Consider the following 12,290-nt stretch of genomic DNA (forward strand, 5'->3'; position numbering starts at 1 on the left):
CATAGTGTTAATATAATATGAAACTTATTCAGTGTTAAAACAACACAATGATAGTGTTAATTTTTGACACTACACACTAGTGTTAGATAAATTCAACACTGGTGAGTGTTAAATTTCAACTATTGTGAGTGTTGTTCCAACTCTGTCACAGTGTTAACTGTTTAACACTTTCAAAAGTGTTATTTTAACTCGATTTAGTGTGGACCAATATAGACACTTTTAAAGTGTTGAATTTAACTCCCTAGGAGTTGAATTAACACTTCTGAATTTGCTGTGTACATCTGACAAATGCAAAAAAACTTTAAATAATTGGCTGCCAGGGGATTTAACGTTGTTTGGTAGGACAATGTTAACCAAGATTGAGTCTTTATCCAGATTAATCTATCCAGCATACTCCCTATCCCGCCAAGAAGTATGAAAAAAGAAATCAATAGAACAAATTTCAATTTCATATGGAAAAATAAACACCACTATATCAGAAATAGAGACTTGACAAAGGACTATTTGGATGGTGGTATAAAAGCAATTGATTTTGAAATTATGAATGGAATATTAAAGATCAAATGGCTCCGATCCTTCTTAAGGAATGATGATGATATTTGGTTTACCTTCTCTGTTTTCAACAAAGTTGGAGGTACTGAGTTTCTATTTGTATGTGACTTTGAAATATCCAAACTGCCCATAAATTTCACCAACAGGTTCTGTTAAATTGGAAAATGATGTTCAAGCATAACTTTAGCCCCCATAATGTGCCATTGTGGAACAATGGGGTGATATGGAGTCAGGGGAGATCTATGTTTATGGAAGACTGGGTGTCAAAACGAAGATGGTCTGTGATGCATTTAATGGATGGGAACGGAAACATACTCAAACTGAATGATTTCAATGCCAAATATAGCATGAGCTGCTCCATTGAGATTTATAACAAAGTCTCACAGAATATCCCAAAAGTCTTTATCCAATCGATAAAAAGTAATATCTTGAACATACCAACTCTAAATTTACATAAAGTGAGAATAGATGAGCTCAACCTAGTGAGCGTAAAAAATAAAACAGTAAAATTTTAAGGAAGTTTTTAGTAAACACCTTATATCCAGGTAAAACAAAAGGCTCACTTACTAATACCTAAAATTCCCAATTCCCCCAAAGTCGAAAGAAATTTATGTTAAAACTATAATTAATACTTCCCTCAATAATCCCTCAAATGAATTCATGAAAATTATATTTGAATTTGTGGTAGATAACTGTTGTATTTGTAAAACTAATCTGGAAACGACAGAGCACCTGTTTTATGAATTGTATAAAACGCAAAATGTTCATAGATCAACAAAATCGTTTCAACCGGAAGTGTTTACACGATCTTATTTTGTAGTTTTTGCTTAAGTTTCCTGTCCTGACTGTGACGCTAACTTGAGAGCAGAGTCTGCACCGGAAGGGACCCGACAGACAGAGGACTTGTGAGCAGACTCTGAGGGCGCGCGAGGGTCTCACGCCTGCTGCAACGTGTTCACGAGGACCATCAGGTAGGCTCACCTTTGCTCTCGTTGTCGCTGTCGGTCATTCAGCAGTACGTTCAAGTTAAACAAACATGTCGTTAATGCAAAATGAATGAAGACTCCCAGTAAGGTTCCGACTCTGTTAAATGTGAATACACCAATAAATAAACATGTAGAAAGTTCGGCAACACGAGCACCTGAACGTTTAAAATACGGGAAATGATGTGTGATTCGGTGTTGGGTCAGTGAGCATGTGTTAGAGGACGTCACCGAGGTCCATGCTGCTGTCGACCCGCCGGAAGTAACAGCCTGCACGTGTGTATGTTTGCCGCTTCTCGCATTTTCTTTGAGGTGCTCATTACAGGGTGGATCTCATTTCTCAAAATTGTCGTCTCCTCGCTCCTCGCTCGAACCGGAAGTACTTCTGGTCCGCCATCTTGCCGGCCGTCCCAAAGCGCAAATTGCGGTTCTGAGGAGTGAGGATCGAGGAGCGATGAGGGCCCTCGGAGGAGCTATGAGCGAGGATCCTTTTTTATTTTTTTTTATTATTTTTTTTTTTTTCCCTTTATTAATGTTGTTCACGTTGACAACAGGGAAAAACTAGGGAGTGAGAGGGTTACATGCGCAAATAAGGAAGTCTCAAATAAATGTTACATGAAGTCAAAAAGTGCAGGAAAAGAAAACAGAATGTACAGTATATCTTTTACAGGCCAATAGAAAATCAGTATAGAAACACGGAAACAAAGAAAGTAATTCTAGAGTCCTTATGGCTTTCTTGTTTTCAGATTGAGTAATTGTATTAATGTATTGTTTGATTTCCCTTTCAAGACGGTAAGTACATGGTATTTGATTGGTGAATTTCCGGTTGTGAATATGAGCTTTAGCTAAAAATAAGATCAAATTAATTATGTAATATCGGTCTATTTGGGAGGGTGGGAATGAAAAGAAACCAAACAATACATTTTGATAGTCCATAGCAAAGTTTTTGTCAATATGCTGACGGATGAAGGTAGTGAGATTTGACCAAAAAATCTGCAGGTGGGGACATGACCAGAAGAGGTGGTGAAGATCCTCTGGAGCATGTTTACAGAAGGAGCAGAGTTCGCTGATGTTTTTTTTTTATATCTTTGCATATATAAATTGGAAGGGTAGATTCGGTGAATGAGTTTGAGGGATACTTCTTTGGTTTTATTTGTGATTAAATATTTGCAAGGGAGAGACCATATGTTTTTCCAAATCAGATTTGTGAATGTATTGTTCCAGTATGATACGGCATTGGGAGTACTGACAATGTCTTTTTGGAACAGTGCTCGTACGGTTCGATTGTTGTCTTTTTCACTGAAAAGCAGGTTCGACCGACTTCTGTCTGCACAGGCTCCAGAGGTAGTGGGTCAGTTTCAGGCAGCACTTTTGAACAGCATAATTGCACCAGAGGGTACTGCATCAAATACTATTGCGTATCCTTTCGGAGGGATGGGAAATGTATATTTATTTAAGAATTCTGGGTATGATAACAATGTGCCATCTGGTCTGAGGAGCTGACTGACTAAAATTATGCCATGGGTGAACCAGTTTTCTATGAAAAGTGATCTGTGTTTGTATAGTATGTCCCTATTGTTCCAAATGTAGTATCTATGGGGGGAGAAGTTATGTTTATAAATCAGAGACCAAGAAAGAAGTATCTGTGTGAAAGTTGGCTAATTTTATGGGAAGTTTGTCAATATTGTAAGAGCAGAGTAACAAAAAATTAAGCCTGCCCACTTTAGAAAATATGTAGTTGGGAATGAAGTTCCAGATTGATGTTGGGTTTCTAATGAATTGTCTGATCCAGTTGATTTTGAACGTGTTATTTAAGGTGGAGAAATCAAGAAAGTTAAATCCTCCCTTTTTATGAGAATTTATTAAGGCTGATTTTTTGATATAATGGATTTTGTTTTTCCACACAAAGTTATAAAGAATTTTGTCTACAGCTGCAGTGGTCTGTTTGTTTACATCTAAAGACATTGCTGTGTATGTTAGCCGAGATAAGCCCTCTGCTTTAGCTAAGAGGATTCTGCCCTGGAGGGACAGATCTCTCTGGAGCCAGGAGTTGAATTTTCTCTGTGTCTTTTCTATGATATGATTAAAGTTCATCAGGCACCTGGTGCTTGCATTTTTGTTGATGGTGATTCCCAGATAAGTGACAGACTCTTTTACAGGTATGTTGGAGATAGATGTACTATTGCAGTTTTTGAGTGGGAGCAGTTCACACTTACTGAGATTTAGGTGAAGTCCGGATGCTCTGGAAAAAACTGAAATTCGGTTAATAGCAACTGAAATTTGTGAGGCATTTTTTAAAAATAAGGAGGTGTCATCTGCCAGTTGGCTGATGATGATTTCCCTGTCTGCTATAGTTATCCCTTTGATGGGGCTCTGTTTAATAAAGTCAGAGAGCGACTGAGCACATATCAGAAATAAATATGGTGATACAGGACAACCCTGCCTGATTCCACAACCTAAATCAAAACGTGGAGAAGTACCTGTGTGCATTTTAATTGAGCAGTTTGCTTTCTTATACATGGTTTCTACTGCTGAACAAAAGTATTTACCAAAGCCAAATCTCTGTAGAGCCTGGAACATGAATTTATGTTCAATCGTGTCAAACGCTTTGTGAAAGTCAGGAAATAACATAAAGCTGTCATCAGGGCAGTATTCAGCATAATCAATAAGATCCAGAACAAGTCTTATGTTGTTTGATATGTGTCTGCCCTTCATGAATCCTGTTTGTGTTTCATCAATAATGTCATCTAGTACTACTTTAAGTCTTTTGGCAAAGATTTCAGCTAAGATCTTATAATCATTGTTAAGGAGACAGATTGGTCTCCAGTTATCAATGCAGAGTGAGTCCTTATTAGGTTTAGGAACAAGTGTTAAAAGCCCTTGATATAAGGTCGGAGGAAGAGTCTGGTTATGGATGCTTTCGGTGAATACAGCATGGAGGAAGGGGGCGAGTTTGTCACAAAATGTTATGTAAAATTCAGATGTCAAACCGTCAGTTCCAGGAGATTTATTTAATTTAAGTTGCTGAATGGCCGATCTGACTTCTTCTACGGTTACATGTTTGTCACAGAGGTCCCTTTGGTCGAAGCTAATAGATTTGAGCTGAGAGAGATGTCCAAAGAAGTATTTTGTTGCATTTTCATCATATTGTGATTTATACAAGTTCCTATAAAACATTGAGCAGTGGTTAGATATCTTTTGTGGATCATCTGTGACATCTCCATCTATACTAAGTTTCTGAATGCAGTTCGCTCTGCCGCGTGACTTTTCTAACCTAAAAAAATATGCTGTGTTTTGCTCCCCTTCTTCCAGCCATTGCTTTCTGGATCTCACATAAGCTCCTTCTGCTTGAACTCTGTAGATTTCGTCTAGCTTGAGCTGCTGCTCAATTAGTTCTTGTTTTTCATGTTCTGTTAGACTGTCAGGCATACATTGAGTGAGAGTGGCAATTTTGGTAACTACTTCTGTTTCTTCTTCCTTTCTTAGTTTGGCTAGGGAGGATCCATACTGTCTTAAGTATTTCGCTATCTCGAACTTCAGTAATTCCCAGTTTTTTTGGAAACATTTCTCACTCTGCTATGAGCGAGGATACATCAGTGCATCCTACCCGGAAGTCTGTCAACTGAACGGTATGGAGACTGCGCCCCCACAGCTGTCACGTTTGAACGAGGTGGAGGAGAAAGTGCGCTAGTGTAAATATCCTGCAGTGAATGGCTGTAATTCAGATGAGCCTAACAACGCTACGTTCTCCAAAGAGCGATAATACAAGAACATGAGGATCCGTCATGTTTCAATCACGTAAGAGATGATGTTTAGTGAGCAGGGACGATAGGAACCTGCTCACTATTATCCCGCTTAGAACTCTGCTCACTACTAAAGCATTCAATATAAAGTGACACAAAATAGTGATTAAAACATATTTCTTGATTTAAAATGAGCCTACTCTCGTCTGTCATCGCTCTCACTGCGCAGCGGCTCTGAAAGTAAACACGTACGTTGCCTAGCAACCGCCTCTCACTGTGTGCAGGCCGGCAGGCAGGATAACTTATTACTTTACAGATATTCAGAGAAATCATGTCAAATGTGGAGAAGTGACGGGACATCCCAGACCTGAGAGAGACGTAGCTGGAGACAGAGTTTGGTTTACCGCTGTTATTTCTACTGATGGATAAAAGTCCCGCAGCAGCTGATTCCTGCGTTCAGCGTCAGACATTAAAACATCTGTCTCCAGTTTTGTCTCCACTCAGCAGTCTTTTATCTTCAACCTGTTCTAACACTAACACATCGGCCTCTCGTCACTCGTTCTGCGTGTTATCTGAGTGAAATAATGTGTTTCATGGCTCGTAGGTTTCTCTCCACTGACAGCTCTGAAATGTCTCTCATTGAACAGGACAGAAGACACAGCGAGGCTGATGAAGTTCAGGTCAGAAAATTACCACCTGTTCACCGGGAAGAGGCGTCCAGCCAAGAATGAAGCGTTAATAAAAGTGTTTCATATTTATTTGCTAGTGCTGGAGACTTTTTCTAAATAATGTAAATATAAGTATAAAATATAAATATATCCAGGGCGGGGGGAGGTGGGTGTGTGAATATAACGGTAAACGCAGCAGCTCCAGCTGTGTCGCGTCATCAGAAACAGACGTCGCTTCACGTGACGCTTCAGAGGAAAGGACGTCTCAATTCTCATAAAACATATTTCCTCGTTTCTTTTCTCCCAGGTGGTTTCCTTGCGTCCTCTCATGCATCCCTGGTGGGAGGGACTAAGACACAAGGAAAAGACGCAAGTGAGGGAAACGAGGATGCAATTTTGAGAAATGGGATGTACCCACAGCCTCTTTTCGAACAGACACGTGACCAAAAAAAGCTTAAACAGCAGTACAAAATCAATAGGTCTGTCCAATCAGGTGTCGTTATCTCGGTCTTAGTGCCATTAGCTGATGATAACTTAATCATGACACTAATGTAAGCAGGAAAACCAGAAAACTGCAAGATGTGAATCATCAGTGTGAGGTGGGATTTATGGCTTAACTATGTCTTATTTATCAGGTGCACCGTCTTCAGTGACCCAGTTAAAAATGTCACGCTTGTCCTTCAGGTTTCCTGCTCCTTCGGTCCTAAAGGCCAGCCCCTCCCCTCCTCCGTCAGTCATGAGTGACAGCGATGACGGCGACGTCCCCACACTGTCTGCTCACACGCTGGCCGCCCTGCAGGAGTTTTACGCCGACAGCAGGAGCCGTCCCACTCACTGCACCACGCCAGAGGACCAGTTCACAGTGGGAGCAGTGGAGGAGGACTGGGTGAGTTGGAGAAACCAGCACTGTGTCTCTCCTGTGTTGTCTGCAGTGGTGGTGGGGGTGGGGGGCTCAGGTCTTTTCTCGCTGCTTGTGTCCGCCCAGCCGTGACCTGGAGGATCACCAGCGTGTCAGCTGATTTTATTGTCTTATCCCAGCTATTTTCTTGATCAACCGTTGTTGCATTGAAGTGTTATTATGTGATTTCTTAGAGCTCGTCTGCAATCAGATCAAAAGATGCAACGTTGTTGGGGTGTGTGTGTGTGTGTGTGTGTGTGTGTGTGTGTGTCTGTGTGTGTGTGTGTGTGTGTCTGTGTCTGTGTCTGTGTCTGTGTCTGTGTGTGTTCTCATTCGTCCACCAGCGGCTGAGCCAGTTCTGGTACAGTGACGAGACAGCAGCTCAGTTAGCTGAGGAGGTCGTACGTGAAGCTGGAGAGGGAGGCAGGTAAAACTGCGCGCACACACACATGGTGGTTCTCAACCTCGGGGTCACAAGATAAGCCTGAGGTCACGAGACATTTAACCTGTCGGAAAATCAGGAAGAAACTCTGTTCCTCAACATGGAGTATATTTATTCAGATGTTCCTGTGATGCTTTCCTTCTCTTGGAGGACTATAAAACTTTTCAAGCTCAAACGGGGGTGGAACGCTGTTTAAAACATAAATACAACAGAATGTGATCATCTGCTAATCCTTTTTCACATGTTCTCAATTAAAAACAGTACAAAGACAACATATTTGACCTCATCAGCTTCATTGATTTTTGTAAATATCTGCCTATTCTGAATGTGATGCAGCAACACGTTTCAAACAAGTTGGGACAGGAGCATCAAAGACTGGGAAAGCTGTGGAACGCTCCAGAAACCCCTACCTAATGCTTCGTGTTTCCTTCCACTGACAGGATCGCGTGTGTGAGCGCGCCCAGTGTGTACCAGAAGCTGAAGCAGGGTGTGGTGGACGGCTCGGATCGGGTCTCTGTCGTCGTGTTGGAGTACGACCGCCGCTTCGCCGCCTACGGCGACGACTTCATCTTCTACGACTACAACGAGCCGCTGTCTCTCGCAGCCAGCACGGCTCCTCAGAGCTTCGACGTCGTCCTCGCCGACCCGCCGTACCTGTCCGAGGAGTGTCTGAGCAAAGTGGCCAAAACCATCAAGTACCTGAGCAAAGGCAAAGTGCTCCTGTGCACAGGTGAGGGGGGGGGCAGTTTGCAGCCGGCTTCTCACTCACTTCTTTTACTGTTAAAGCCTCTGTGTGTCGAGTTTTATGTGCTCGCAGCATCAAGTTTTTTCGGTTTTAAGAAAAACGGGCTGATCCCAGCGTAGCGGGTACATGGCCGCCTGCTTTAAGCTAGTATCACTCATGTTGGTTGTGTCCCGTCCGCTCCACAGGAGCCGTCATGGAGAACCTCGCCAAAGACCTTCTGGATGTCAGAATGTGCAGCTTCCTGCCAAAGCACAACAAACACCTGTCCAATGAGTTCCGCTGTTTTGTCAACTATCCATCTCGCCTGCTGTCCTGCTGAGGAGACGGACACCTGTCTGGTCAGCAGCCTGATCGAGGGAGACTGTTTCCATGAAGACCCTGAACTGGCGTGATGAAGAACAAGTATTTGGTAATGTGTTTTCTGTGAAAATACATGTTTTAATCCACGGAAAGCTAATTGACTTTCATTATAATTCATTTAAAAGTTGGTAATTAGACAAAAACAGCAAATCTAAAGTTGAGCATCTCCATTGTGAGGTGTTTTTTTTATATATAATTTCATACTGGACATCTTTGGACTCTTAGTTGGACGAATGATGATGTCACCTTCAGCTGGAGCTGTGATGGACATGTTTCCAGATACCTGCACAAGGGGAACTCCACCAGTTGAACAGGTGGAGCACGGCTCAGCTCGGGTGGTGCTTTGCTTTTTGTCGGGTGATGATGTCATTGTGATCCCCAGTAAAGAAAGAATGCTGAAACTGAAATAAACTAAATATTACAACACTGAGTATACCTGACTGTGTTACAATTGGACTATTGTAAGTATACTTCATATACTGCAAACATACTAAGTATTTTCTATTCGCTCATGCTATTATTCAATTTAAAGTACAACTGAAATACATTTAGAATGTAAGTTGTACTTTGAGTGAGTATTAAATCTAACATTAATAGAATACAAATGCACCTACATTGTGATACTACTTTATTTTTACTTGCTTCTTGAGCATTTTCAACACACTTTAAGGATGAGCAGGATGTACTGAACATGTGTGTCCTTAGATATATGATGCTTTCAATGCACATTCCTGTCCTTGGTTTATCTGGTACCTCTTATTGTCTGATCCTTGAAAAATGTTGCTCACTTCCTGTTTCCAGTCATTGACAGCATGATACATCATTCTGTATGTTTTTAATCTTAAGATGATAATAAAACAAGCTTTGAAAATGTGACACGATCATTGTTGTTCTGACAAAAGTATTAAATAAGTTTATGTATGACTCATACATACAGTATGAGGCCTTGTATGGACACCCTTCTGTGCATCTGTTAGTGCTACACTGAATGGATATTAGATATGTACTGTTTAGCAAGTAAAAATATTCTTTTGAGTATGTGATTACAGTATAAAATTAATAGACTTTTAGTCTGAATAAGGGGATGAAATTTTTTTTAATCTGAAGCCACGGCCATGCTGAATGCACACTGGAGGAGCAGTTCAAGACCCGATGTGGAGCAGGACAGGTTGTAGCATCACCAGCAAACAGGGAGAGCTCAGAGAGTGAAGTGAAACTTTAATGGGAGTCTTCAAACTGACGTTCACCTCCTCAGCCAGAGGATAAACACCTTTCAGCTGATCCCTCAGCAGAGGAGCACCAACTGTGGAATGTTTAACAAGAAGAAAGACACAGAAAGAATAAATAAAAAAGGAAAGCTAATCTTTTATGTAGTAGGCCTGTGTATTCTCTCGACCCCTTTAGTGATGACGATCAGCTGAGAGGACATGTGGGGGTTTGAGAATGGAACCACATCCTGTATCCTGAAAATGCAAAATGAGCCTGAGAAACATGCAGGTGCTGAGGTTTGGTTGTTCAATTACTGGGAGAGGTGAGCAAACGCTTTGCAAACTGATGTTTTGTTTGTTTTGTTTTATTTTGACTATGACACATACAATCATGTGGAATGTGTGTTGTTCTGATGCCAGCTCGTGTCAGAATAACATGAATGTATTCTCAGGTCTCTCCTGGTGGTCAGAGCAGAGGGCTCAACTTGCAGTTGTCTACCTACACCAGTAGGTGGCAGCGTTGATCAGCTCATTGATAATAATGATCGATATTGGTCGTTTGCTTTCATTTTCAAAGTAGCTCAGTCTGCAGGAGCTCTGTGCTAAAACCTTTAACATCCCAGAATTCAATGTTCGCATATTTAGGCCCAGTTAAAGGAGCGTTTACTTCACAAGCAGAATCCATGAAGTTGTCATGAACTTGGTGAAAGTGTCCGGGGGGAAAGAGGAAAAGGGTATAGAAATTGTTCATCGGCCTCCTTCACACCCTCTTGCCCGCAGAGAGGAGCTGTCTGGCTTTGGGCTCGGCTCTCTCCAGGCTCTGGTTGCCCCTCTGGCCGTCCCGCTTCTTCTCCAGCAGCGGCACACAGGTGCAGCCCACCGCGATGGAGACGTAGATCTCGGTGTAGGAGTGGCGACCGCCGACGCAGGAGCCGGTTCTCTTGAGGATGACGGAGGGCGCGTAGACCGGAGTGCTGCGGTACTGGTCGCTCTCCTCGCCGTACGGCCCGACCAGGCAGCCCTTACACAGGCAGTAGGCCTCGGGGATGAAACGGGGATACCTGCTCAGGTCGTACGAAATCCTGAAATCATGAACGCAACAGATGCTTTATTTCCTTCTGCAGACTCAGAGTCAGTCCTTGTTCATATCTCTGCCATGTCAGAGCAGAGTACTTCAACAAACCATCTGGAGAAAAGACACTTGCATTGTTTTGTATTCTTAAAAAAGAAGCATTTGTTTATTTTATTTATTCATTATTTATTTTTGTTTATTTTGATTGGACAGCTCAGCCATCCACAAAGCTAATCTGTTCAGGAGGTGTTTCAAAGCAATCTGGAAACGTTGTGCCAGTGAAACTTTAATTACTCACTATAAATAACACTTAATGATATTAATAAGAACACCATGTTATTTGTTATGGAAGCGTTTCCATGACAAAATGCCACGTGGTGAAAGCTTTGTTGAGTGTTTGGGAAATAACTTGCAACACTGAGCACAAATAAATGCAATATTTGTTGTAGTACTTTTTTCCATTCTAATGTGATGTTGGTGTTTTCTGTTGGAATGCGTTTTAATTGTAAATGAATGAAGGTAAAGTCGTTTACAAGCCTGATGTCAGTCATGCGCAAATTGCAATTTCCTAAACTACAACGTTAGTCGTTTTGCGTTGCAGCTGCTCTCACCTGTAAGCCCAGGGGGAGATGCTGAGCAGGTTGACCGGGAGGCGGGTCTTCTTCCTGTCGGTCAGGGGCTGTGCGGTGGCCGGGCAGGTCAGGTTCAGCTTGTCCTGCGGCTCCAGCTGCAGGGCGTGATGAAAAGCGCTCATCACGCCCACCGAGAGGCGCCCGAACATCTGCTCCAGGATCTCCTCCGGCAGATCCAGGCAAGACCGGGTCCTGGCGGCCTTCTTTCGAACCCGGCTCGCCCCGGCCGACCAACCGAGGAGCAGCACAGCCAGGTGCAACAGCAGCAGGACGCGGATCCGATGCGGCATCGCTGTGGGCAGCTCGGTGCGGTGCAGTGCCAAAATGTGACTCCGCAGAACAAGTCTCCACTGCGCGCTGCGTCGTCGCCTTCGCCGTTCTTAAAAGCTGATACGTGAATTATCAGAACACAAGTAGCCTCAGTTAATGAGACAGCTGTCGCCGTTAACAGGTTACTTTCCTCTGCTATAACCCAGTGAAATGCAGGAAGCGGCGAGGAGTCAGCGGCAGGCTAACAGTCCTCAGTCCTGGCTTGGAAATCGAGGCGCAGGCGCGCCGCCAGGTAAACAGCGGAAACATTTGGCACAACACGTCCACAGCGTCACCAGGGGTAAAAATTACCTAACTATGAGAAATTATTACCGAGTTGGGAGTTAAACACCTGCTGCTGCCTGTTTAAGAAGAGAAACATGCCACCAACTGTACTTTCCTGTTGCATTTCTTCAGTGATGTGTGCGTAAAATCCGCTTGGAGCGCTCAGACGCGTAGGAACAGTGTGATCCACCTCTCAGACCGAGTCCGAGTCAAACTGAACTGACAGATAAAAGTCCCGTCTTTAACCTCCAGCCACGGTAGGAAAAGAGGCCAGCGTTCACGCAAGAGGGAGGTCCGGACTACTGGCTCTGCTGGATCCTGGAGTCACACTGGTCTCCTCACTTCAAGATAAACTGGATCTTATTCCAACCTCCTGTCTGCTGTGCTGTCACA

The 12,290-nt window shown here is 42.9% G+C and overlaps 2 protein-coding genes across 6 annotated transcripts; one reads left to right on the forward strand and one right to left on the reverse strand.

Moving 5' to 3' along the window:
* The first annotated feature begins 1,410 nt into the window (after nucleotides 1-1,410).
* Nucleotides 1,411-9,281, forward strand: eef1akmt1 (EEF1A lysine methyltransferase 1). Of its 5 annotated transcripts, XM_041950800.1 has the most exons (6): nucleotides 1,411-1,523; nucleotides 5,926-5,958; nucleotides 6,631-6,832; nucleotides 7,189-7,271; nucleotides 7,727-8,016; nucleotides 8,217-9,281. In XM_041950800.1, the coding sequence occupies exons 2-6, from the start codon at nucleotides 5,948-5,950 to the stop codon at nucleotides 8,348-8,350; spliced, it is 720 nt and encodes a 239-aa protein (XP_041806734.1). In that variant the 5' UTR covers nucleotides 1,411-1,523; nucleotides 5,926-5,947; the 3' UTR covers nucleotides 8,351-9,281. The 5 variants fall into 5 exon arrangements, 4 of the variants coding, with proteins under 4 accessions (XP_041806734.1, XP_041806735.1, XP_041806736.1 ...); XM_041950801.1 differs by lacking the exon at nucleotides 5,926-5,958 and having other exon boundaries at nucleotides 1,420-1,523; XR_006007292.1 differs by lacking the exons at nucleotides 1,411-1,523; nucleotides 5,926-5,958 and having other exon boundaries at nucleotides 6,238-6,832; nucleotides 8,217-8,440; nucleotides 8,617-9,281.
* Nucleotides 9,282-9,503: 222 nt separating this feature from the next.
* Nucleotides 9,504-12,044, reverse strand: il17d (interleukin 17d). The gene is made up of 2 exons (XM_041950804.1): nucleotides 11,283-12,044; nucleotides 9,504-10,681 (listed from the first exon to the last, which is right to left on the reverse strand). Exons 1-2 carry the CDS (start codon nucleotides 11,591-11,593, stop codon nucleotides 10,360-10,362), a joined length of 633 nt encoding a protein of 210 aa, XP_041806738.1. The 5' UTR covers nucleotides 11,594-12,044; the 3' UTR covers nucleotides 9,504-10,359.
* Nucleotides 12,045-12,290: the final 246 nt, after the last annotated feature.

Source organism: Chelmon rostratus, chromosome 13 (genome assembly GCF_017976325.1).
Source record: "Chelmon rostratus isolate fCheRos1 chromosome 13, fCheRos1.pri, whole genome shotgun sequence".
Taxonomy (NCBI): Eukaryota; Metazoa; Chordata; class Actinopteri; order Chaetodontiformes; family Chaetodontidae; genus Chelmon; species Chelmon rostratus.

Coding starts and splice junctions, on each gene's coding strand:
- il17d (XM_041950804.1), bottom strand. CDS start 11,593: ATGCCGCATCGGATCCGCGTCCTGCTGCTGTTGCACCTGGCTGTGCTG. Junction 10,682..11,282: donor ATCTCCCCCTGGGCTTACAG/GTGAGAGCAGCT, acceptor TCATGATTTCAG/GATTTCGTACGACCTGAGCA.
- eef1akmt1 (XM_041950799.1), top strand. CDS start 6,566: ATGTCTTATTTATCAGGTGCACCGTCTTCAGTGACCCAGTTAAAAATG. Junction 6,833..7,188: donor GAGCAGTGGAGGAGGACTGG/GTGAGTTGGAGA, acceptor TTCGTCCACCAG/CGGCTGAGCCAGTTCTGGTA. Junction 7,272..7,726: donor GAAGCTGGAGAGGGAGGCAG/GTAAAACTGCGC, acceptor TTCCACTGACAG/GATCGCGTGTGTGAGCGCGC.